Raw genomic sequence first — 24,183 nt, 5'->3', positions numbered from 1 at the left:
GGCTTGTAACTGCGGGGGAGGCTGAGCGGGACCGGCCGGAGGGGGGTCCCGGGCCCGATGGTCTCTTTCGGGCCGGGGGGGGAGGGGAGCGCGGCCGCCCCTCCCCACCCCCTCTCGGAGTGGCCTCCTGGAAGTTGGGATAGAAGTTAGGGAGAAAAAAAAAGTTCTGGTTGGCGGCATCGTTCCGTGTCGGCCGCGCGCGGGCGGGCGGGCAGGCGCGCATGGACGGGCGGCGAGACGAGGGCCGAGCCCGGGCCGAGGCGGGAGCGGTGCGGGGCCAGATGCGGACCCGGTGTGGGGTCCGGTGCGAAGTCCGGCCAGTGCCCCCCGCCGGGAGCCCCCGGGAGGGAGGCGGTGCGGGCGGGCGCGCGCAGAAGCGCGGCGAGTCACAGGCTCCCTCGGTCGGATACGGTGCGGGCGGGCTCAGGAGGGCGGGGCCGGCGGCGGAGAGTGAGTGATTCGGGCGGGCGTAACTGCGAACTTTTGTTTGGTGTGTTGTGTGAGTTAGTTTCCGCCGCCGGGACAGAGGCGCCGGCCGGGCTGGGCCGGACCGGGTAAGCGCCGCACGGTCAAAAGTTGTTTTGCCAGTTGCTGCGACCAGGTCGGTGTCCCGACTGAAGGGTGAGAAGTACCAGCGACAGCAGGACGAGCCGCGGCCCGGGGAGCGGGGCATGCGGGGCTGGGAATCCGGGCTCTGAGCCGCCGAGCCCCGCCAGGGAAGCGCGCCGGGGGGTCTCGACGGAGCCATGGATCCCGGGCAGCCTCAAGCGCAGCAGCCGCCGCAGGCAGCGCAGCCCCCGGCCCCGCAGCAGCAGCAGCCCCAGCCGCCGGGCGCGGTGTCGGCGACCGGAGCTGGCGCGGCGCAGCCCCCGGGCGCGGGGCCCCCTCCGGCGGGGCACCAGATCGTCCATGTGCGGGGCGACTCGGAGACCGACTTGGAGGCGCTGTTCAATGCCGTGATGAACCCCAAAGGCGCCAACGTGCCGCACACGCTGCCCATGCGGCTGCGGAAACTGCCCGACTCCTTCTTCAAGCCGCCCGAGCCCAAGGCCCACTCCCGCCAGGTGAGGGGGAGCGCAGGAGGGGCGGCCCGGCCGTGCTCCCTGTCCCGCCGCCGGGCTCTTCCCGGGGGAGGCGTGTGGGGGAGGGGGCCGGCGCGGCAATGCGCGGGGCCGAGCGGGGCGGGGGGCGCCGGGCGGGGCTGCCGAGGCGCTCCGCGCCCCATCCCTGCGTTTGCGCTTCCCCGGGAGCGGGGGAGCCGCTCGCGGCGGGTCTGGGACTGGGACGGGGACGGCGACCGCGGCGGGAGGGCGCTGGCCCCGTCCCTGGCTCCGGCGGGGCCGCGGACTCCACATCCGCTCTTTGGCTTTCTCGGCCTCGCCGGGAGGGCGGCCGTGGGGATGAGCCTGTAAAACTTGGGTGAAAACGCTTTGATCGGAAGGCGGGGAGGATTTCTCTCTGCGGTCCCATTCCCTGCCCTCTGCGGAGGGGGGTGATGAGGCGTTGCCAAACCTACACCCCCCACCCCCGCCCCGTCAGACTATATGGATGTGGCTTTTCCACCATTTCAGCACTGCGCTGGGATGGGTGGGATTAACCCCCCACATCCACACGCGCGTACGGCCGAAGTTAATTCCCGAGCGAGACGTCGGGTCCGTCCGGGCGCGCCGCTCGCATCCCGGGAGCTGCCGGGCTCGGAGCTGTGCGGCCGCGCTGGCTCGGGGGAGGAGGGAGCGAGGGAGGGATGCGGGGCAGGGCCGAGGAGCGAGCGGGGGAGGGATGCGGGGCAGGGCCGAGAAGGGGAGGCGGAGCAGGGCCGGGGAGAAGGGGCGATGCGGGGGCAGGGCCGGGGAGGATCGGGGTGGAGGGGATGTGGGACAGGGTCGTCGCTCGGGACGTTTGGTCTTTAAGCAGAGGGAGTTTACTGTCAAGACCTGAGTGTTGCTGCGAATGCGACTGAAAGTTAGGATTTAGGCTGCTGTTGCCAAGTTTTTGGAAGGAGGCTGTGCCTGCCTACTCAAGTTTTATTAAGTAATGAACTTTGTTGCTAAGCTATAAAATAGGATTTATTATTGGCTATTGTCACTTTATCTGTGTATTCAGTAAGAGTGAAACTCGCTGTGTGTACTGGTGCCTGGTACTCTTGTTGTTAAGGGTCTGTCAAGATTTCCATTATTAAACTTCTGTTTTGAAGGATTTATAACTTGACTTCTGACATTCATCCCAGTCTGAACCTTGGCACGTACTCTCCCAGCCTAGGAGTTAATTCATTTTCCAAATACTCGAGAAAGCAGTCTGGCCTTCATATAGCAAGACTGAAAAGAAAATTGGAAGGGGTTGAGCTGAGTTACTTCTGTAATTTTGCTAACTTCTGAGTTGCAGACCTTTACTAACACACTGAGTTCCAGCGAGGAATAAGGTTTTATGTGTAGTCTTTTTCCAACTTGTGCAAGTCTTATCGCAGTTCCATTATGTACAAATCTGAACGGGTAGACATTCATCTAACGCTTGGTGTTGTGTCTTGTTAAATAGAGTAACTGCAGTTAAATAACTATCTTGTTTGAAATTCACTTATCGAGTGTGATGTTCATACAGCTTGTTCTTTTAATCTTAGCCTTATCTGCCTTGTGTATGTTACTCTTCATCTTTAATGCATATTTAGTTGGATCACTGTTCCTTGTACCACTCAGTTCTTAAAGTACAAACTTGAAATCCAGATGGAGCCGGAGAATCATTTGCTTCATGGTGGACCGTCTTTTAAAATAAGACTGTTTTCACTTTCCTTTTTGCTTAGCTGTGTCACAAAAACATTCTGCTTAAAGAAAAGGTCTTTAATTTTCTGTAATTTCCCCTGATTCTCAGGACTTAAAATGTCACAAATGTAGTTGATTGCTACTTGCCTATTTTGTTTAAATGTAAATGCAAGCTAATTGGTTTCCAGTTGAATACATGAAACTTCCCGTGTGCTTGCATACAGATGGAGTGAAGCAGAATTGTCGGTGTCTTGCAGAGTATGGAAGTGGGGCCTCACACGTGGTGCAATACCTTGTGTAGGGAGGTGTGACAAGGGTTGATACATGCATTTCATTATAGGTGTCCATGTTGTTCTGGTGTATCTATAAAACCAGTTAATTGACAATTACATTTTAAAAAGCCATTTTTACTTTAATCAAGTTTTCAGAGCTGCTTTTTCTGTTTGATGGTGGACCACCTATATTTACCAGTGGCAAGGACATTCTATGTCCTTATAAGTGATGACTATGGTGAATGGTTTTGTGAGTCGTTTCTGTTTGACTGGTTCAACAGTTGACTGATGCTTTGCTTTGAATAAAGCATGGACAGACCTTTATATCCTTAAAATGTGGGTTGTTGGGAAATTTTGTGTTCAGTCTTCTTGTTCTGGTTTTCTTTATGGTTGAATTTGTGAGTCTTCCTCCATTGGAACTCACTTTTGCCAGTTGGCATTTTCCTGTTCTTTTCTCTTTGTGTAGTCTTTTGAACCCCTACAGAGGAGATGTGTGCGTGTACTTGAAACCCCCACACCTCCATTTCAAAAAGAGAGTGGGAAATTACTCCTCCAGAAGAAAGTGGGTGTGATGGTGGTGAGTGGGTGCAGTCCAGTAATGAACCACTCTTGTGTGAGGTCTGCTGACTGTGGGCAAGTTTTCTTATTTAACCCTGCACCAAGTAGTAAGAACTTTAGTTTTCAAAATAAAACTGGGGGTGCTTGGCACTTCGTGTTAATATGTCCTGACTTACGCAAGGGCTTTTGTGATGCTAATTAACGAAACTACTTGGAGGCTCTCTCGAACAGTAACAACTGGAAAATAAGCAGAACTTTAAAATTACTGACTTGCGAATTTCTCCTGAAAAGTTCATTTAAAGTATGTCGTTTGACAGCTGCATTTTTGCTGAAATATAAGGATCTTAATGGAAATAATTTCACTCCTGACAGGCTAGCACTGATGCAGGGACAGCAGGAGCGCTGACCCCACAACATGTCCGGGCTCATTCCTCTCCAGCATCACTGCAGCTGGGAGCTGTTTCTCCAGGGACGCTTACACCCTCCGGAGTAGTGACTGGACCCGGAGCTCCATCTTCTCAACATCTCCGCCAGTCTTCATTTGAGATCCCTGATGATGTACCTTTGCCACCAGGTTGGGAGATGGCTAAGACACCATCTGGACAGAGATACTTTCTTAAGTAAGTAATACTTCTTTTCAGTTAGTTGTATCTCCTGTGTTTCGTGGTATGTAGTTTTTGTTTGTTTTTTCAGTCTTTGAACTTTAGTACATTTCATTATGTTTAAAATACGTATTTTTAAAAATATGCTCCTGATTTTTAAATAGGAGGCCCTACCACTTCAGTATTTCTCCCATATCAATTACCTGCTCTTTCTAAAATCTGTATGATATTCTGTGAATATTCGTGTTATCTTAATCTTAGCTGAAGAATGTTGGCCATTATATGGTCTACTGAAAATCAGTGAAATGCACACAGTGATTTTTAAACACTGTAGCTTTTGGATTTGCTGAATCTTGTCAGAGTTGTCATGCAGGGCAAGATACATTTTACCTCATTTTTTTAGTACAGAGTCTTCTAGTAACTATATCAAGACTTCTTTTGATTTATGACAATTGTTTAAATACGCAATCAAAACATTTTTGCTTACTCTCTGTTCATGAGGAAATTAATATAAGTGTTTGATTGCAGTACTCGGGTCTGTAATTTCTCTGCCTTCCCTGCAGTGAAAGGGAAATTACAGAACTTCTAACATTGTTTTGTGTTCCGACAGCTGTAGGTTTTTCACACAGTGAAGTTGGTATCACCTTTTCTATAACTGAGGAGAGGTTACCCATGCCAGCCATCTGACACCTAATCCATCAGGGAGCATTTCCTTTTATTCTGTGCAGTTTTCTAAAGCAGCAGGAGCTTGTCCTTCTTTCTGAAAGTGTACCCACCAAGACCATAATTTGCCCGCAAATATTTTGACTATATTTTGAACTTTTTATTCAACTAAATGGTCTCTAAATATTTCAGTTTCAAGGCTGGGAGAGTCAACACTGTTACTTATGTAACTTGTTTCAGCCAAGAAAAACATCCTTTTCCCTACCTTTCCGTGCTTAGACATTGTCATTAATATGTGCATCTGACTTAAGTAGTTGATTCTGTAGCTTCAAAAACAAATTTAAATTCCCTGCAATGAAAATGGAACTTGCAGAACTTCTTAAAAATGTTTCTTGTTCTTGTAGCAGCAGTGTTTTCATGCAGAGAAATTACCTTTTTATTTTTTCTTAAACTAAAAAGAGGTTGCAATAGTTGTGTGATGTTATTTAAGCCTGAGGACTGATTAGTTTTGAGAATGATTATTCTCTATTAGGAACATGAAAATAAGCATTAGCTATGGAGCTTGAGGATGGGATATTTTCTAAAAAGCGTGTTCTAGAATGTGAGCTTTTCAGCAGGCACAAGTAGAAGTTTTTTTTGAAATGTAAGTTTATGCCATTTGAAAACTAACTCATTGGACCTTGAGGAAAGAACAGACTGTGTTTTGAAATGAAAAGCAAACTTTGTTTTGACTGTGTTAGTGAGAGCTCTTAAAGAGCAGCTTATGAAGCACAGAAAATTGATGTTTGATTTTTAAGTTTTACTGTCACAAGTGTTTGTTTTTGATAACATGGTCAGTTTTACAGAAGAATGAAACAAAAATGTCTTCATGCTCTTAAAATAATTTTTTTAAATTATGTGTATTCAGGTGAAATCAGCGAAAGATTTGTTTTTGGAAAGCTTTTTTTTGCCATTTGATCATTACTGAAAAATATCTTTTTTTTTCTGCAAGTTTTTTTGTCCTTTCTTGGTGTCCTGGTATCCATTTCAAAGGGTCAGGTTTCAGCAAGAACAATAAAGAGCCTGAGAGGGGAAAGTACACACAAGTCTGGCAAACTCATCTGCATGAGCAAGATCGTTTGTTCTCGAGCAGACATCCAAAGTAAATGATTGAAAGAGCTGCTAGCTGTGAAGGATGTGTCTTGAAGGGGAGAGGAGTGGAAACAAACCAGGTTGTTAGGAAGAAAAATAAAGGCTGTACTTTTTGAACCTCTCCCTGCTGGGTCACATGCTGACCTTGGGAGATTTTAAACAGCATAATGGGCTGTTTTCTTTTGCCTTTCCTTGGGTGATGTGTAGCATGGGAGAGGCTGAGGACAGTTTGGAAGGCTCTGTTCACACTTGAAGAACATCTGTTCCTCAAAGGTTTCTTAATACTCTCTACAGGTGAGATCCACCAACTTCATTGGAGTTCATGAAGGTTTGTAAAAAGCATTTCAAGTGCTAGCAAAATGTTTGCTCTGTATGTGTAGGAAATCCAAGAAATGTAAGAATTAGTTTTGAGTAGCAGGTTTGTATATTAAAAGATTTCAGTGTTGAGTGATAAATTCTATCTCACATCCACAAGCCCATTAAAAAGTAACTTCTTGCTTGGTTATACCTCAAACATTTGCTTAAAGTGTGAGTACTAAGATTTCTGATTCGAAGTACATTTAGAGTGGTTCCTGCTACCCTATGCAGAGTTTTAGCGTCTCTTCTAAGTATTCAGGTTTTTTTTTTAAAGTTGGCTGCATTGCTTTCAGTTTTCACATACTCTGTTCTGTAGCCACTCCATGAACAGTCTGGTAACCAGGCTCTAGAAAGGTCTTTGCAGAATAGGTAACAATGTTACATTTTTTCTAGATGTCAGTAAGCCTTATGGTTATAATAATCATAATATATATACTATGGTGCAAATAGAGTAATATAAAATAGAGTGCCATACTTAACACACTTTGGAATTAGTCACTTCCACTAATCAATGGGTCCAGCACTGCAAGCATAGTAGTTTGTGCAAGAAAATGAAAATAGTTTATGTGGGAGAGGAAACATTTAATCACCTGTGTGTGTATGTATGTTAATACAGATACATGCACGGAGTTATTTGGCCAGGTATTTTATGTACACACCCCTCATATTCATATTAAAAAGAAGGTGAGAGTGGTAGTGAACCAGAGATACTCTTAGTCTGTCAGCTAGATAAACAGACCCCCTGATGTATGAATGTCCAACGTATGAGTTGCCAGAATTCCACTCGTCAGCATGCTGCCCACTGTTAGGAGCTGTACTGCTGAGTATGACTTTCCATTAGTGATGATTTTGAGCAGTGAATTAAGGCCCGCTATTATACAGCTGGTAAAACTAATCCTCTTTTTTACTTATACTGCTCCTTAAATTGAACTCATCAGTTAAGACTCGCCTCGTTAGTAAGTGGTCACGTCTGAGTCATCTCAGTATTGCTGTGCAGGAGGCTTTAGCCCATTCTTAAACATGCAGTAAAAAGCCATGCTCGGTTTGTGTGGTGATGTCAATTGCATTGCTTTTTAACCACTTCCTGTTAGCCAGCTGCTGGTTGACATTTTGGTGAACTGTGGAGAAAGACAGGGGAATCTCTGTCGAGGCAGCAGATAATATGGCATGGGAGTAGCAGACAACAACTTGCAGAAAGAAAAAATAAGTTTTGCTCAGATTTAGAATTAGTCTTAGATCATTTTAACTTGGAGTTATGCTTTTAATTCTTCCAAAGCTTGTGTAATACCTCTTCTCATGCTATAGTGTGAGAAAAAGTTAACTGCCTGTCCCGCAAACAAGTCTTGTAATTATTTTTCCTACAGGAAGTAGTTCTTGCAAGCAGTTTATCAACAACTTCCGATTTTTTTTTTCTGTGAAGTGTTGAATGACTTCCTGAAGGAGGCCAAGGTGGTTTTCATTAGTGTCTGTGGGTATGTCTGAGGTGTTTCTGCCCATCTGGCAGAAACCTTAAAAATAGATTGCTGCTACACATTTCTTAGTGCTCTGTACAGAGCTATGGCTTCGGACATTATAAAATCAAATTTTTTTTAACACAACCAGGAAGTTTGTTGCTATGCTTTTTTTTAAATTTTTTTTAATTTCCTCATGTCACACAGGAAAATTATCCAGTGATGCTGTTAAATTTCTCTTTCATCCAATTTTTGCACCTGACTGGAGCCACCAATATCATTTTCTCTTCTCCTCCCCACCAAAGTAATCTTAGTCTTCAAGGACAGAAGATGTTTATTGGAAAAACCACAGCCACAGTTGCTTATCTCATTGAATACATCAGTTTACTGGGGAAATGCATATTCAGAATCATAAGTTAATGTGAGTTCTTGTGTTTATAGTTCAGGTTAATTGGTTAGTAAAATAGCAGTATTGTTGGAAATCAAAATTGCAACCACTAGTTTTGATGGGTTTCTCCACTTTTTCATGCTTTTTGTACTAAAAAGCAGTTAGAGATCTCTGCTAAATTTGATCTGGAATATGTCAAGTTAATTGCATTTTTATGTTGATGATTTGACTGTTTAACATAAGATCAAAGATCAACCCAAAAAAGGCCATGAAAAAAATGAGCAGTGTCAGTTTTGGAACATAGCTAAGGAAAAGTAATATTAGTTAAAACACTTTTGAAGTACACTTTTGAAGTAATATTAGTTAAAACACTTTTTGCTTGTTTTTGACAACTTAAGGGTGTTTCTTTGTGTCTTAGAAGACAGTCATTGTACTATTAGGTGTATATTTTTCCTTCTGTCTTTTACTTTGAAGAGTCCTATGAAAGAACAATAGCACAAGCTGTTTGGAGATTGCACTTGTACTAAAGACTTCTTTATCTTTAAACGGGCTGAGGAAGAATAAGGGCAAACCTGCCTTATTTATGTAAGCACTGTGGCTGAGCTCAGAGGAGGATGAAAGTACATACTCAGCCCAGTATGAATTTGGAGAACTTGCAGCCAGCCTAGTTGGTGGGCATCAGTGAAAGCAGTTGCACACAGTGCTTTGTTTGGTTTGGTTTTGTTTTGCTTAAGAAAAATTGCAAATGGTGATATATCCACGGATTTAATACCCTGCTATACGAGGTGATCTTACAAGGCTATTCCAAAAGCAGTTTAATAGATGTGATTTCCGGTAAACCAAAATTATATCTAGTGGTTTTCAAAAGTATATTTTTCTCTCGTTTATAAACATATTGACATTTATTATCTCTAGAAGAAATTAGAACTGGGAAAAATATAGAATCTCTGGCACTTAGTTGGAAGTCAATAATTAAATTATCTCTGAGGATTTTTTTAACTGGCTGTTGGTCTGCACCTTTCTTCTTCCCACAGATTTTGTCTTTCACTTATCTCTCATAAAAATAGTCTTTGTGCTTTATAGTGTCTGATTTGTTCTTTACATGCTTTAAATGCCTCATGTTGTTTTATAGCAATGCTCTCCTATCTCCTGAATCAAGTTTGAGATAAATTTTATTTTACTGGGGGTCTGACAACTTTGTATTATGTTGAAAGCAGTAACTGCGATAAAGATTTATAAATTTGTCTTTTGTAACAAAATATCGCAAAGTGTCTGTGATGAGTAATAAGAAGAGTATTCTGATACATGTTTAAACAGAGTTTCATGTTTAAAAAGTGATGCTTCTGCAATTCTACCTATTAAAAATTTTGTGAGGTTAATATTTGGTTAAAAGTATTAGCATCAAGCTCCACTTCTGTTTTCTCAGGTCTTGACTTCTTCTGAAGACAAACAAGAACTGGTATTTCATGAAGAATCTCTTCTGTACTCTTATCCTTTTGCTTTTCTATTTCTGTATGCTGAAGATGGCAAAGAATTATGGTTGTGGGTTTTTAGTAGTCATCTGGTTTGTAGCATGGGGTAATCTGTAACCCCTCAGTCACATCATGGAAATTCCTACTCAATAGAAAGCAGTAAAATGATAAAATTATGTTAATTTGAAAGTTCCCATTTAAGTAAGACTGGGCACTACCCCTCACCACCAAATTTTTTTTTTTTTTCAAAATATCCTAATGGGTAAATACTATTGAACTGATCAGTGGCATTTGTGAGTAAAACCTTACCTACTTCTACAAGATTCATCTCTTACTGTCTTATCTTTCACTTCTGGAAATAAAAAAAACCCGGTAGCTTTAAAATTCTAAATGTAAAGCCTCCATTTATAGTTTGCTCAGTTTCCCTCTGGAATTGTGGCGCAACAGCTGGATTTTTAAAAGCTGACAGAGTAAGCAAAGTGAATTTTTCACTCAGTTTATCCATTTTTAGACTAGACTCTTAGAAAGTAACTTATTAGCACTGGAAATGCTGAAATATTTAACTGCAGGACCTAAACTGGGTTACATGTAAAATTAAAGCAGAGTTCTTTGCTCTCAAAGAAATATTTTCACAAATGAGACATAAGCACTTGGGGGATGATGCCCAGGAGAGCAAAATATGTTGCTTAGGGTTGAGGTGGAAGAGTAACTGTTAAAATTAGTGTGAATTACAAGCAATTTCTTTCAAGGTCTTGATTAAGACTAGACATTCCTCCACCCCTTACAACCAATCAAAGAAAAGACCAAAAAATTATGTAAACGGCAGTAGAGATCTGCCAGCCAAAACTGGGATGTTTGTCTTCTTTTTATATGTGGCCAGACCACTGCATGTGTTTATCTTCATAGCTGGGAACAAATTCAGATGATGTAATTAGATTTAGTTTAACCTTTTGAAACTGGTAGCTCCTCAGTTCTCCTATTAATTTGTGCCCTTGTGTTTTCATGCATTCCAACATATTTACATTTATTGTTTGTACAATTCACATGAACCTCTATAGCAAACTCATTAATGGTGGAACTCATTGTCTTTCACTATTTGAGTAAACATTGTTCCCTTTTTTAAGTGGTAGTTTTTTTCCTTTCCTTTTTTTTTTTTCTTTTTGCCCCCAGCAAGCTGTGAATGATAGTATAAATGCTAATATTTGCATGACTCAGTTTCTCATGTAAATTCCAAAGACAATGTCACTTCTTTGAATGCAGGAAATTTACAGGAGATTTCTGTGAGTGGCAGTTGTCTGGCAGGTGCCTCTGGGACATGGCCAGGGTACCATGTAGTTGACCCAAGAGAAAGATGGAATTGTTTGTAGGGGAAATTTGACAGCATGAGGGTTTACATAATGGGAAACAAATTCTTGGGAGAAGACTGTGTACTGGAATGTTAACAGATAGATGCCATGTACTTGCTGGACATCCTCTCCCAAACAGCCTGTTAAACCTCATGTTGATGTCGGGCTCTACTGGGAAATTTATCAGATGAACGATATTTTTTGTTAAGCACTTGAATAGGAATCTACAGCATGGGGGAAATTTGTCTTTAAAATGAAAATGGTATCTCACAGCTACTTTTTGGTAAGAAAACTGGAGTTTTATTTGGAGAATAGAAGTTTTTGTAAGGCGTGACTAAGCTGTGTCGCTGTTTCGGCCTCCTGAAGAGCTTCTTGGAGTCTGTTTTCTGGGATTCACTCTGCTGGTGTTTTATTTGGCTTTTAACTAAGTTACTTCAGGCTGTGTTTCAGGCAAGTATAGCTAGGTTTTCTAAATTGCTGGCTTAAGTCAAGCTAATAATATAAAGCTGCCTTGTAAAGTAAGACTTCTACCAGTATACTGCCTGTCAGTCATGCCAGTTGCTAAGGAAACAAAGCTGTCTTGAAAACACTCTTGGACTTTGCTTTAATTTCACTAATGAGACTTCGCTGTGTCATAGTGAAAGACCAAGATCCCCTTTGTCGAGACTGTGACATGCTGTTTGGTAACTTAGATTGGTGTTAGTGGTTCAGTATAGTTACTGATTATTACATGGAGGTTGTGAAGCCAGTTTTTTTCTGCTGAACTGTTTTATAGGAAAGTCAGCTAAAGGTCATTTACTATTGCTAGTTTATCTCCAGTGAGTTCTGATTTATGGAGAACTTTGCTGTGAGTCTGTCTGCACTAAACAGATTTGTTTAAATAGTGTTGCTACTTTAAGGATGCCTGTTGCAATGGAAATGCTAAGTAAATTTTCTAGCTTTTCTGGATATGTTGTAAAATCAGACATCAATAACTGAATAAAGCATCTGAAAACAAACAAGCATAGATTTACTGGCAAAACAGAATTCTCTGGGTAAAGGAAATAAATGCAGCTCATGTGTATTTTCTTAGTGGCTCTCTCTTCACAGTTATTTTTTTCTAATTTGTTGTACCTATTTGAAGAACTTGGTTGGCAAGTCCTCTGCGATTCCTTTGATTCCAGCATTTTATGTAGTGTCTTTAAAAAGGTGAAAAATAGAGTGAAAGAGAAATGTCTTCCTCTGCTTGCTAACACTGTTGATGGTATAGTTAATATAGTTGGTAGACCTAAATATCCAGTGAACCTGTTATACAGTAGTGGGTTTTATTTACAAAATCTTTGTCATTCTGAGAGCAACCAGCTTTGCATGAGTTATGTATGTGGAATTACGTGTACTTAAAAAGGTGTAGTCTGGTGTATAAAAGGCTGTTACAAAGTTGCTTTGAAGAGTGTTCTATGCCTAACTTTATAGGCCCTTTTTGTATATATATTTGAAAAATACATTTTTATATATATATATATATATTTGAAAAATGTGTTTGGATAAAAAAGTTATACTATGCTTTAACTGGAGTTTAGGTCTCTGTTGACTTCTGTGATGGCCTTTGGGTCAGGATGAGTTATATTCATTTAACAATAACATGTTTTAAATCCTTCCACTCTTCAGGGAAAATGGTTAATAGCGCATTCCATGGCTACAGGGCTTTGTACACAAGAGCCTGACTAAGCTAAAACTGCCTGTGGACTAGTTCCTGTATGGATAGATTTTTGAAAGCTTTTTGTTACATTGCTGTTGGAATAATTATGTAATCAACAGTGTGGAGCCACATTTCATTTTTGTGCCTTCTGACCCTAAACACATGCACACTTAATTTCTCTCTGTGTATATCACTTCTGGCCAGTGAGTTTAATGTTTGAACTAAAGTAAGCGTTTCCTTTCATAATTGATATTTCAGGTTTTCACTTTTTATGAGATTGTAATTCTAAAACTATTCTAAAACAGACTTAAGATTTTGGAACCAAATAATTACGAGGTAACAGAGGGCAGGAACTTTCAGATTCATAGTACTGTGAGAACTGTTAATCTTTATGCTTGGGGATTTTCTTTGGGTTTTTTTTGTGTTTTGTTTGGTTTTTTCCTCCTCTTCCTGTAATGGCTAATAACTAGGAAAAAATCTATTGGATATTTCACAATATCTTGATAATTTAGACATTGGTTACGCATAAGGAAGAGAATATGTGAAACAGACCTTAGCATAAACAGTTAGTTAAGAATTAACATTTTAGCATCCTTCTTAACAAGGTCAAAGGAAGGCTTAATTACGTGCTTTTAAAAAGTAGTTGGCAATTCAAAATTGTCTCGATTTTTTTATTATCCCATCAGGTAAGTCCTGGCATGATCAGCTTCGTTTTATACAAATTGGTTGAGGAACTTGGACAGTTCATTGTTTTCTTAATGAATTAAATTTTGGTAGTATGTGGTAATATCATCAGGAAAAAAGTCTTAATTCAGTTTCATGGTTGTGGTATCCATTTTACAACTTTTGTTTTTAAGATTGTGCTGTAATAAGGAGCAGGGAACATAAGGGGGATTTGTGTTTTTTTTTTCTTCTGGTGCAACTATTTGTGTGACTTTTGCTGAGGGCTACAGTTTCAACCCTGTTTATGCTGTGATGGTAAGCAACTTGGAGATTGTGTGTGAACTTTAATTGATTCCTTCACTTTGCAGTCTTACTGGAGTAGGAGGGTAGGCTCTGGTCTGTGCCAAGCTTTGCCCTTTCAAAATGGCCTTAAATGCTTGCTCTGTGAAACCTATGGGGGAGGATTTTAAATGGTTTCCAAGCCAAGGTAACAGCTAACTTACCAAATAGTTGATGGAGTTGCAATAAAGTGAAAATTGTAATAGATAAATTTTATATGAACCAGTTTATGGGAGGAAGTCTCTTATCTTCACAAGAAACTATTGAGCTCTTGTTTTGTGCATGCAAACATTCATACATGTTTATATGGAATTTATTTGAAATACAGGAGATTCTTGTGTTGATGCTTCTTGCTTTTCCATGATGTGTGTGGTTTGCCTAGAACTTTGTAAAATTGTTTATGTGGAAGTTACGAGCAAATGTAGGATTTTGCTAATACATAGTGCTTTTGCTTCTTAACTAGTTGAAATAACTGACTTCTCTCCGATTTCTACAGGTAAATTTGATCATTATTGCCCTTACCTGCAGCTGTGATATGAAGTTACCAGAGCTTAGAATACTTCAGTGAAGTATATATGAGCTGAATGTAACCATTTAGTTACATACCTACTGTCAATTAAAATTTTCCATTTCTGCCTACCTACCATATCGAGGTGCATAGGCCCCTACTGTCTCTTCGTTTAGTCAAACTGCAAGATACACCTTTGGTAAAAGGTGTTCTTTTATTGCATAGGATGGAGTTCAGTTCTTTACTTACAGCTAAAGATCTGTCTCTTCTGCAAGTCACAGAAAAATAACTAAGATGCAAATTTTTGGAAGCAATTACTTCATCAAATCGATTACTCCAAAAAGTGTTGTTAAGTTAATGTGCCGTGCCAGTAGAAACTGATGCTGTCACATTGTGCTTCATAAAACAGTCCTTTCATTTGCTCTTCATTAGGACCAGTAGCTTTCCTTTTAGGTTAGCATAAATCTTGCATACCATTTGAGGCAATATTTCTGCTAAAGAAAAATTTGTCAGTCATTTGCTCCTGTCCTGTGTTTTAGATCAGCTCCAGTGAATCCTACAGCAAGGCTGCAGAATCAAATGATAGTGTTGTTTTGTATAGGTATCTTTGAGTTACATGTCTAAGGTGTACTTAAAATAATCACATGAAGGGGAAAATTCAGATGATGGTGTATGGTTGATGTGGAGATAAAACCCAGAAATACTAGTAGTAGGGAGGCTATATTGTAGCTATATTGTTCACCCTACATCTTCATCTGCTCTTCTTGGTAAGATGTTCAGTTTTAAAACCTAACAGCTGCTGGGCTCTGCCAGCCTTTCTTTTCTAAAAGAGCATGCTAGCAGCATGGCTTTAAACTGCCCATATTGACTCAAACTAAGTGCCTGTCCAGATCAGTGTCTTGTTGCTGATAGCAACATGAGCAGATTTCTTGGAAAGACAAGAACAGGGCAGGCATGCATATATGATACTCTTCTCTGAGAATTCTTCCAGCTTCCAACTGGTCTTCCAAGACATTTGCTGTCTCCCCTTGAGTCCATAGAAACTTTTAGTGTCTGCTGCATGTTTTGGCAGGGAGTTCCACTGGTTTTCTATTCACTGCATGAAGACATGCCTTCTATCTGTTCTAAGCTTGGCTCTCAGCAGCTGCATTCGGTGTTGCCCAGTTCTTATTTTGGAAGTGACAATGAACAGTTAATGAATATCTGTTTTGCTCAAGATTGATATCTTTTCCTCTGAAATTAGTTTTTTTGAAACTTGAGGATTCCTAACCTGCTCGGTGTTCCCGGGATAGAAACTTTTTTCAGTTATCCCTGCAATCCTTGTTTTTCATATCATTAACTCATGGCTCCTTCAGGTTTTTTGTTATTTTTCAAGTTAAAGGTTAGGAGTGTTTTACAGCATTCACCATTCTGAATCTTTCACCTAAAAACAATTTATTCTTTGTGCTGCTTGTCCTTTTAAGCTTTTTCCCCCACCCCCAGTTATTTGCAGTTAGCAGTTGACTAAGAGTAAATTTGTGTTATTGGGAAACTGTGATGCTGCTCCTTCTTTTTGGATAGATCCTAGTGTCTGGACCCCTGTGGAAGATGACTGGAGTCCTACCTTTGGTGCAAAAGCTGCTGATTCCTCCGTCCTAGTGGTGTCCGTTTGTTTTCTTGTTTTAACTTGTTTTCTTGGTATTTTTTCAGTTTTACTAGTAACTGTTCGTGTCATATCAGAACCTATCCTGATCTTGTAGCGGCCTTTTGTTTAGTTGGGTTTTTTTTTAAAAAACAACAGTACTTGCTGTACCTAATCAGATCTTGTGTCATTGGGTTCTGGAACTTAATGCCTACTACGATTGTTGTGTCTTCAGAAGTTGAGCCTTCTGTATGGACTTTGGGATTCAAATACTTCTGTTGGTGCATTTACCTTGAAAAAGAAAGATCATCTGCACTTGTTTGTGGCTTGTATTTGGAAGCTGCTCCAACAACACAGAAGTATGCTGTGTGCTAAAATGATGTGTATGTGTTTAAAAAAATCCAAGTGTGATTAATTTCTAGAAAAAAAATCTTTTGTGTATGATAGCACACATCATGTGTGTAGGTCTTTAATTGAATGGATATGTGATTAGAGAAGTAAACAATGCCAGCATATGTGGAAGATGGTTTATGTTTCTTCATATACTCAGTTCCAGTGATGCTGAAAGAATGTCCACCTCAACCTTTATTTGAAGGTGTTATTTCATATTCTACCAAGATTTGTTACAAAATTGTTTCTGCCAATAGCATGCTTTACTTCCTAATAGCCGGTTATGGGATGCTTCCACTATTGTTTCTGTGTTGTACAGCATATCTTCGTATCACATCATTTCAGTAACCGGAAAAGTAACCATTTGGCTCTCCAAAGCTGTGATTTTTTTTAAAGATTGTCAACCAGCTGTAACTGATTTTGTGATATTGTATATATTGTTTCAAGTGCGTCAGTTAGTAAGTGGATAATAAGGGACAGTTGTCTGAGTCTGAAAAACACTTGAGTGGTTAGCTCACGGGACACTTTCTTCTCCCACTAGTGAAGGTTGATTAATTGTGCAAAGGAGCTTCAGGATTGTCAGTCTTAAGCTGACTGGAAGTTCAAAGGACCATGAGTTTGCCTGGTGATTTAGAACGTTTTTTTTTCTCTAACCCCAAACTGACAAACATAGCCATTAGTGTCTCTATTATTGTCTAGCCAGCCTAGTCCCTTGGTGTAAAGGAGAGCACTCTGGACTCTGAATCCCAAGGACCTGAGTTTGAGTCTCAGTGGGGACTGTCCCCTGGCAGTTCAATGCCGCCCTGCCATCTGATCTTGTCAGATCTCGGATGCTCAGCAGGGTCAACCCCGGTTAGTAGCGGGGGCTGTGACAGTCCCGAGGACTTCACTGTCACTGTCCAAGCTCGCTCGGCTGTGGCAAATGGACCTTAGGACTTAAACAGTGGGGCCAGTTCTGCGCACGCTGTGCCTCACCTGAAAAATCCACTGCGCAGGCTGGAAGGGCACACCCACGTGGGAAGAGCCCTTGCCCAAATCTGCGTTCGAGAAGTCTGGCCATACATATGCATTATCTAGCCAGCCTAGTACTTAGTGAAGGTTGGTTGTCCATCCAACCTTCTGCTGCAAGCACAAATGTTGCTAAACCTAAATCAAGTCAGAAGTGACTGTTGAGCCAAGTCTGGAACACCTCCAAAGATGGAGATACCACACCTTCCCTTCCTATTAATATACTCCTTCAGAAGCTGGTTTCTCTGCAGCAGAGCAAAATATCTAGTGTTGCTCCTGATGGACAGCTCACACCTACTGATTTTGTAAATCAGCTGAAGTTTCTCTGCTAGCCAAAAAAGGAATGTCATGCATTAGGTAAGGTTTTCTTAGGATTGGAAAAAGATCAGTTAAGAAACTTTCTGTATTGGGTTTGCATGGCAAGGTTTTGGTAGCAGGTGTGACTACAGGGATGGCTTCCGTGAGAAGTTACTAGAATCTTTCTTTCCCTGTGTTTCACAAAGCCAATGCCAGCCAGCTCCAAGATGGATCTGCTGCTGCCGAAGGCTGAGCCTGTCAGCGATAGTGGTGGTGCTTCTTGGATAATGTATTTAAGAACAGGAGAAACTGCTGCAGAACAGCAGTAGCTGGAGAGAGAAGTGAGAATATATGAGAGAAACAGCCCTGTGGACACAAAGGTCAGTGAAGAAAGAGGGGGAGGAGGTCCTCCAAGTGCTGGGGCAGAGGTTCCCCTCAGCCTGGGGTGCAGACTGTGCTGATGCAGCTGTATGCCTGCAGCCCATGGAGGTCAGTGAGGGGAGCAGGGATCAACATGCATGTCCTGCAGGATCTGATGCCAGAGGAGGTGGATGCCTGAAGGAGGCTGTGACCCCCGTGGGAAGCCTGTGCTGAAGCAGGCTTCTGGCAGGATTTGTGGCCCCTTAGAGAGAGGAGCCCATGCTATGATAGGTTTACTGGCAGGACTTGAGACCATGTGGGGCACTTATGTTGGAGCAGCCTGTTCCTGAAGGACTGCACTCTGTGGGAAGGACCCATGCTGAGGCAGTTCATGAAGAACTGCAGCCTGTGGGAAGGACTCACGTTGGAGGAGCTAGTGGAGTACTGTCTCCCATGGGAGGGCCCTCACACTGGAGCAGGAGTCCTCCCCCTAAAGGAAGAAGCAGTGGCAGAGACAGTGTGTGATGAACTGACTGCAGCCCCCATTCCCTGTCCCACCTGCAATGCCGTCAGGGAGGAAGTAGAGAAACCAGAAGTGAAGTTGAGCCCAGGAAGGAGTGGTGAGGGAAAGCTATTTTTAAGATTTTGATTGTATTTCTTGTTGGCCCACTCTGATCTAATTGGCAATAAATTAAACTTGTTTCCCTGCATCAAGTGGGTTATGTCTGTGACAGTAACTAGTGAGTGATTTCTCCCTGCTGTCATGTCAACCCATGAGACTTTTGCTGTGATTTCTCTCCCTTGCCCAGCTGAGAGGGGAGTGATAGAGTCTTATGTGTATTCAGCAATTCATCCAAGGATTTGCCTTCCGGGATTACCTGCTTAATGTATATCAGTTTTCTGGGTTATTGCTTACAGTTGTGATCATATTTATGCAATTTCTTTTAACTTGCATGAAGCTCTGACAGGCTACTGGATGTGTGATACAGTAACTGCTTTTCAGCTAGCACATGACCTGGTTCTTTAAATGATCTATATGCTAAGTGTTAAGTCTTAATAGCAGGGAATCCTATTCACAATAGAAATTACTGCTTGTCTGTGAAATCATCTTCCATATTTTTACTCTCTGTATACTATAATTATGAGTTTCTGAACAGGATAGAATGAGAAAAGAGAACTAGATAGAACAGAGAGAAAATATTTCCATTGGGAAAGCGTGTCTTTTAATGTAGTTTGATTTTGAAGAGATGTCTTCCAGCACTAACTTCACAGCTGATTGCAGTAGTGTGCCTACACTGTGAGCTGCCTGCACTGATACTCAGAGGTGGGCCTTGTGTCAGCAGTGCTACTCCTGACTCTTACTGCTATGGTTAGTTTTAATTTTTCCCTGTAAGCCTCATTGTTGGAGAACTTCTATGGCACAAGGGATGTGAATAAGTAAAGTCCATAGGGAGACAGCAGGGCTGATGAGCTTAAAGATGTTGCAATAGGTTGGGTTTGAAGAGTGAAAGCAAACTTTGTTTGTAGACTTTGTTTGAGGCAGCCTCTCCGAATTTTGTAGCTGAAGCTTTGCTGGCATAGTTTCTGGTGTAGTTATGTCATAAGACACACATCAGGGTGTTTTCTGCAGTGATATTTTTTCCTGTTGGATTCATTCTCTGATCCAGGTCATGGTATGACTGCTTGGAGGAGGAAGTAAAGATAGACGTTTCCTGAGAGTTAATTAAGCGTTAAATCAGTAATGTCAGTAAAGAGAGTTACATGTGGAGTCATTCCATCTGACATCAGAATCTGTTTTTACTTTTTTGTCAAAATAAACCACTGTTCCATGAAGTATTTCTGATGGGTTTTAGTACTGTTCATCTAAAATTCAATATAATCAAAAACCAGATACTTTATGTTCTTAGAGCTTTTAAACTAACTTGTACAATGTAGCTGACTTATAGCAGAACTAGTAAATTATGCAATGAATTAGTAAATATTACTTAGTTATCCCCCCACATTTTTAGTAATATTTTCCTAGAAGGCCAAATACAATTTTTGGAGCCCTTTTAATTTATGTTTTCATTTACACTTGGGAGGTACTGAAGAGGTTTAGGGATTTAGAGAAGGGGTTTGTTGGTTGTGTGGTGGGGTGTAGGTTTTGGCATGGGGTTTTTGAGGGAGAGTGTGTGTTGTGGGGTTTTTTGTTGTAATTACTTTATTTTTACATTTACTGTCAATTCTGTTCTCTGCAGTTCAAAATCATATGGTTACCATTTCCTGTACACAAATAGGTGGATTTTATATTGCTGTGTTCGGGGCAGCTTCAGACAGGATTTGATCCGTTTGTTTTGTCTGCAGGAAATTTATTTTAGATTTAACTGATGCCTGGTTTTATTCTCTTACGTTGTGATGTACTCAAACAATATTTTGATGAACCTTATGATGATTAAGTTGAACAGTAAATCTATGCTTAAAGGAGAGCTAATAGAAAAATTTTTTAAATCTTTTTTGAAATGTTACTTTTTAATTCTTGACTGGATTTTCTAAGCAGTATTCTGCAACTAGTTGCAAACAGTTTCACTGTGAATATTAAATACAGTTATTCTAAGAGTAAGTAATAAAGCATAATGTTTATTCTTGTCTTCCTTGAATCCAGATTCTATTATGAACCTTCAAAAAACAGGGCCTTTAGGTTTTTCAGTAATCTTTATGCCCATCATATCAGTTATGGTGATGCTCAACAAATATAGCAATTCTTAATCTAAAATTCAGATAACTAATTCACTACAGTCCTCAAGAAATAAGCTTAAAAAGTGCACAAAATTTCACTCTTAAAATGACATTTTGAGGTATTTGGTTAAGAAAAAACAAAACCAAAAACCCCCTTGTGTTTGAGCTCCTGTAGGTATGTGATCAGCATCTTCTTCTGTTGTAGAATTTGCATTCTTTTGCTCTTTATGGAAGCACAGAATGTTGAATGGAATAGCCTGAAATGTGTAAGATGGTCTGAAAATGTCAGTCTTCTGCTCCAAATAAGTGATACATCTGTGGGGGACAGAGGAAAAAGTACAGATAAGTTGATATAACAACTCTGGTTTAGATGGGGTTTATGGAGGTGGCTGGTCATTGTTGGGGGTTTTTTGTTGGTTTTGTTTTGATAAATAAACCCATATATTAATGTGTAGCTTAATATGAAATTAATATGAAATAAAGGGGAAAAGGAGTGCTTAAAAAGCCATATGGATTAAAAAATTAAAAAGCATTTGTGTTTGTCTGACTTGTAAACTTCTTCAAATTTTATTGCAGCCATCTGTGTGGAATTCCCACCTTTTTTGCATAGAACCTGGACTAGGGTGACGCAATAGTTCTTCCAGTTACATCAATACACATCTTAGTTACTCAGGACTGTCAATTAAAAAAAACACCCAACCAAACTCAGACCAGAAAAAGACATGCCTTAATGCTTGATAAGTATTATACTTGGCTGTGATCCAGGATGCATTCTGTAGCTGATGCATTGAGTTCTGAGCATGTTCTGTTCTAACTATATGCATAAACTGGCTTTGCTGCAGTTACAGATTCAATGTGTGAACTACATTCAGCTGAAATCAGCAAGGGGGGGTGTGGGGGTTTTGTGGTTGGGGTTTTTTTGGGTGTTGGGTGTGGGATTTTTTTTCTTGTGGTTTTGAGGTTTTTGGTTGGTTTTTTTTTAGTTGAAATCTTGCACTTTGAATTGAGCTGTTAGCCTGCATGATATGTTATGCTATCTTAGTTAATATGCTAATAAAGCTGTTCTGAAATAAAGTAGTGTTGCCTTTGTATAGAATCTTCTGTTTCTTTGGAATTTATCAGAATTAAAAACTTCTAGCTTAACTGAAAGATCTGAAATAGCTGTGGGTTTTAGGAGTGCTGGGAGGAAGACAACTTGGATATTTGTTATTGCATATAAGTGTTAATTTTTAAGCCCACAAGTGTTTAACAGAATTTCAGTCTGTTCAAGCCTTTAACAGGGTCTAAAATCTGCATAAAACAAACATGTTACTGTAGGTAACTTTTACTGGAGGAACAGAATATTAATTTTATTTTATTAACAGTGTAAATTTTGTACAGCTGGTATTGGAAAGTTACTGTAAGAAAAAACATATTGAGCCAAACTAATGACTGACCTATGAATGACTTTTAGTCATAGAATCATTATAGTTGGAAAGTACCTCTCAGGTCATCAAATCTAACTGTGAACACAGTGTTGTCAGATTATCCCAAAGTGCCACATCTACATGTCTTTCCAATACCTCCAGAGATGGTGACTCCACCACTTCTCTGGGCAGTTCATTCTAGTGCTTGACAACCCTTTCAGTGAATAAATTTTTCATAATATGCAATCCAAACCTCATCTGGCACAACTTGAGGTCACATCCTCATGTCCTGTTGTTACCTGGGAAAAGAGGTGAACTCCTACCTGGCTACAACCTCCTTTCAAGTAGCTGTCGAGAGTCATAATGTCCCCTCCAAATGTGTCTTCTCCAGGCTAAACCACCACAGCTCCCTCAGCTGCTTCTTGTAAGATTTACGTTCCAGACCCTTCTGGAGCTGTGTTGCCCCTCCTCTGTTCACACTCCATCACCACAGTGTCTTTCTTGCAATAAGGGTCTGAAAACTGAACAGAGTAGTCAAGGTGTGGCCTCACCAGTGCTGAGAACAGAGGGACAATCATTGCCCTGGTCCTGCTTGGCCACACTTGCTGATACAAGCCAGGGTGCCATTGCCTTTCCAAGGCTTTACTGAAGTCTCTGTAGACACATTCACAGCCTTTTCCTCATCCACTGAGTGGGTCACCTTGGCACAGAAAGAGATCAGGCTGGCCAGTCAGGACTTACCTTTCCAAAACCCGTGCTGTTTGGACCTGATCTCCTGGTTGTCCTGCATGAGGTATGTGTTGGCACTCAAGATGATCTTTTCCATGACTTTCCCAGCATCAAGGTCAGGCTGACAGGCCTGTAGTTCCATGGATTCTCCTTCATCCCTTCTTGTAGATAGGCATCACATTTGCTGATCTCCAGTCACCTGGGACCTCCCTGGTCAGTCACGGCTGCACGTAAGTGATGGAAAGTGGCTGGGTGAGCACTTCCACCAGCTCCCTCAGCACCTTTGGCTGGATTCCATTTGGCCCCAAAGATTTGTGTATGTCTCAGTGGTGTAGCAGGTTGCTGATTGTTTCTCCTTGAATTATAGGAGTTGCATTCTGCTCCCCATCCCAGTCTTCTGGCTTGGGGGACTGGATGGGTACCCAGAGAACAATTGCTTTTACTCTTAAGAGCAGTTGAGGCAAAGAAGGCATTAAGTACCTCAGCCTTTTCTTCATCCTTTGTCACTATGCTTCTTCCTGTTACCAGTAAAAGTATGGAGGTTCTCCTTAGTCCTCCTTTTGTTGCTAATGTTTATAGAAACATTTTTTATTGTCTTCGGCAGCAGTAGCCAGATGAAATTCTAAGTTGTGTTTTAGTCCTAATTTTCTCCCTGAATTACCTCACAACACCTTTGCAGTCCTCATGAGTTGTCTGCCCCTTCTTCCTAAGGTCATAAACTCCTTTTTATCATTACTTCCAGCCAGATCTCTCTATTCAGCCAGGCTGGTTTTCCCAACAGCTCATCTTTTTACCATGTGGGGATAGCCTGTTCCTGCACTTTCCTGAAGAATGTCAAACCTTCCTACACTCCTTTGCCCTTCAGGACTGCCTCCCAAGAATGTTTCTCAACCAGGCATTAAAACAGGCCAAAGTCTGCCTTCTGTAAGTCCAAGGTGGCAGTTCTTCTGATGCTCCTCCTTCTCTGAGAATTGAAAACTGACATTTTGTGACTTCTGTGCCTAAAACAGCCTCTGCCCATCACATCACCCACCAGTCTTTATCTGCTCACAAGCAGCAGGTCCAGAAGGATGCTTTTTGTCGTTGGCTTCCTCACGAGTTGCCTGAGGAAAGTGTTACCCTCACACTCCAGGAACCTCCTGGACTGTTTCCTCTCTGGTGTGTTGTATTTCCAGCAGACATCTGATCAGTTGATCAAGGACTAGTGGTGGTGAGACTTCTCCCAGCTGCTTATACAATATTTCATCTGCCTCTTCATCTTGGTTTGGGTGATCTATAACAGATTCCCACTGTGATACCTGCCTTGTTGACATGAAACTATACTCAGTAATAATTTGGTCAAAACATGCTGAAAATAAAATGGTGGGGGGGAAAAAAAAAGCTTTTACAGAAGCAGAATGGTTTAGATACAAAGTGAGGTATTGATAAATATTCTGAGTTCTAGTATTAATGCAGTTTTGAACAGTGAAACTGTTT

At 41.3% G+C, this 24,183-nt stretch overlaps 1 protein-coding gene across 8 annotated transcripts in view; it reads left to right on the top strand.

The window, feature by feature from the left end:
* The first annotated feature begins 465 nt into the window (after positions 1–465).
* YAP1 (Yes1 associated transcriptional regulator) overlaps positions 466–24,183 on the top strand; it is an 88,607-nt gene continuing 64,889 nt past the window's right edge. For 6 of the 8 annotated variants that reach the window (XM_071555222.1, XM_071555210.1, XM_071555215.1 and 3 more), the window contains exons 1-2: positions 466–1,064; positions 3,956–4,203. In XM_071555222.1, the coding sequence (XP_071411323.1) occupies positions 747–1,064; positions 3,956–4,203 (566 nt within the window). In that variant the 5' untranslated portion in view covers positions 466–746. The remainder of the gene's footprint in view (positions 1,065–3,955; positions 4,204–24,183) is intronic. The other 2 variants (XM_071555195.1, XM_071555181.1) reach the window with 1 other exon arrangement.

The sequence above is a fragment of the Pithys albifrons genome, chromosome 1 (genome assembly GCF_047495875.1).
Source record: "Pithys albifrons albifrons isolate INPA30051 chromosome 1, PitAlb_v1, whole genome shotgun sequence".
Classification (NCBI taxonomy): domain Eukaryota; kingdom Metazoa; phylum Chordata; class Aves; order Passeriformes; family Thamnophilidae; genus Pithys; species Pithys albifrons.
This window is presented reverse-complemented; position numbering and strand designations above follow the sequence as displayed.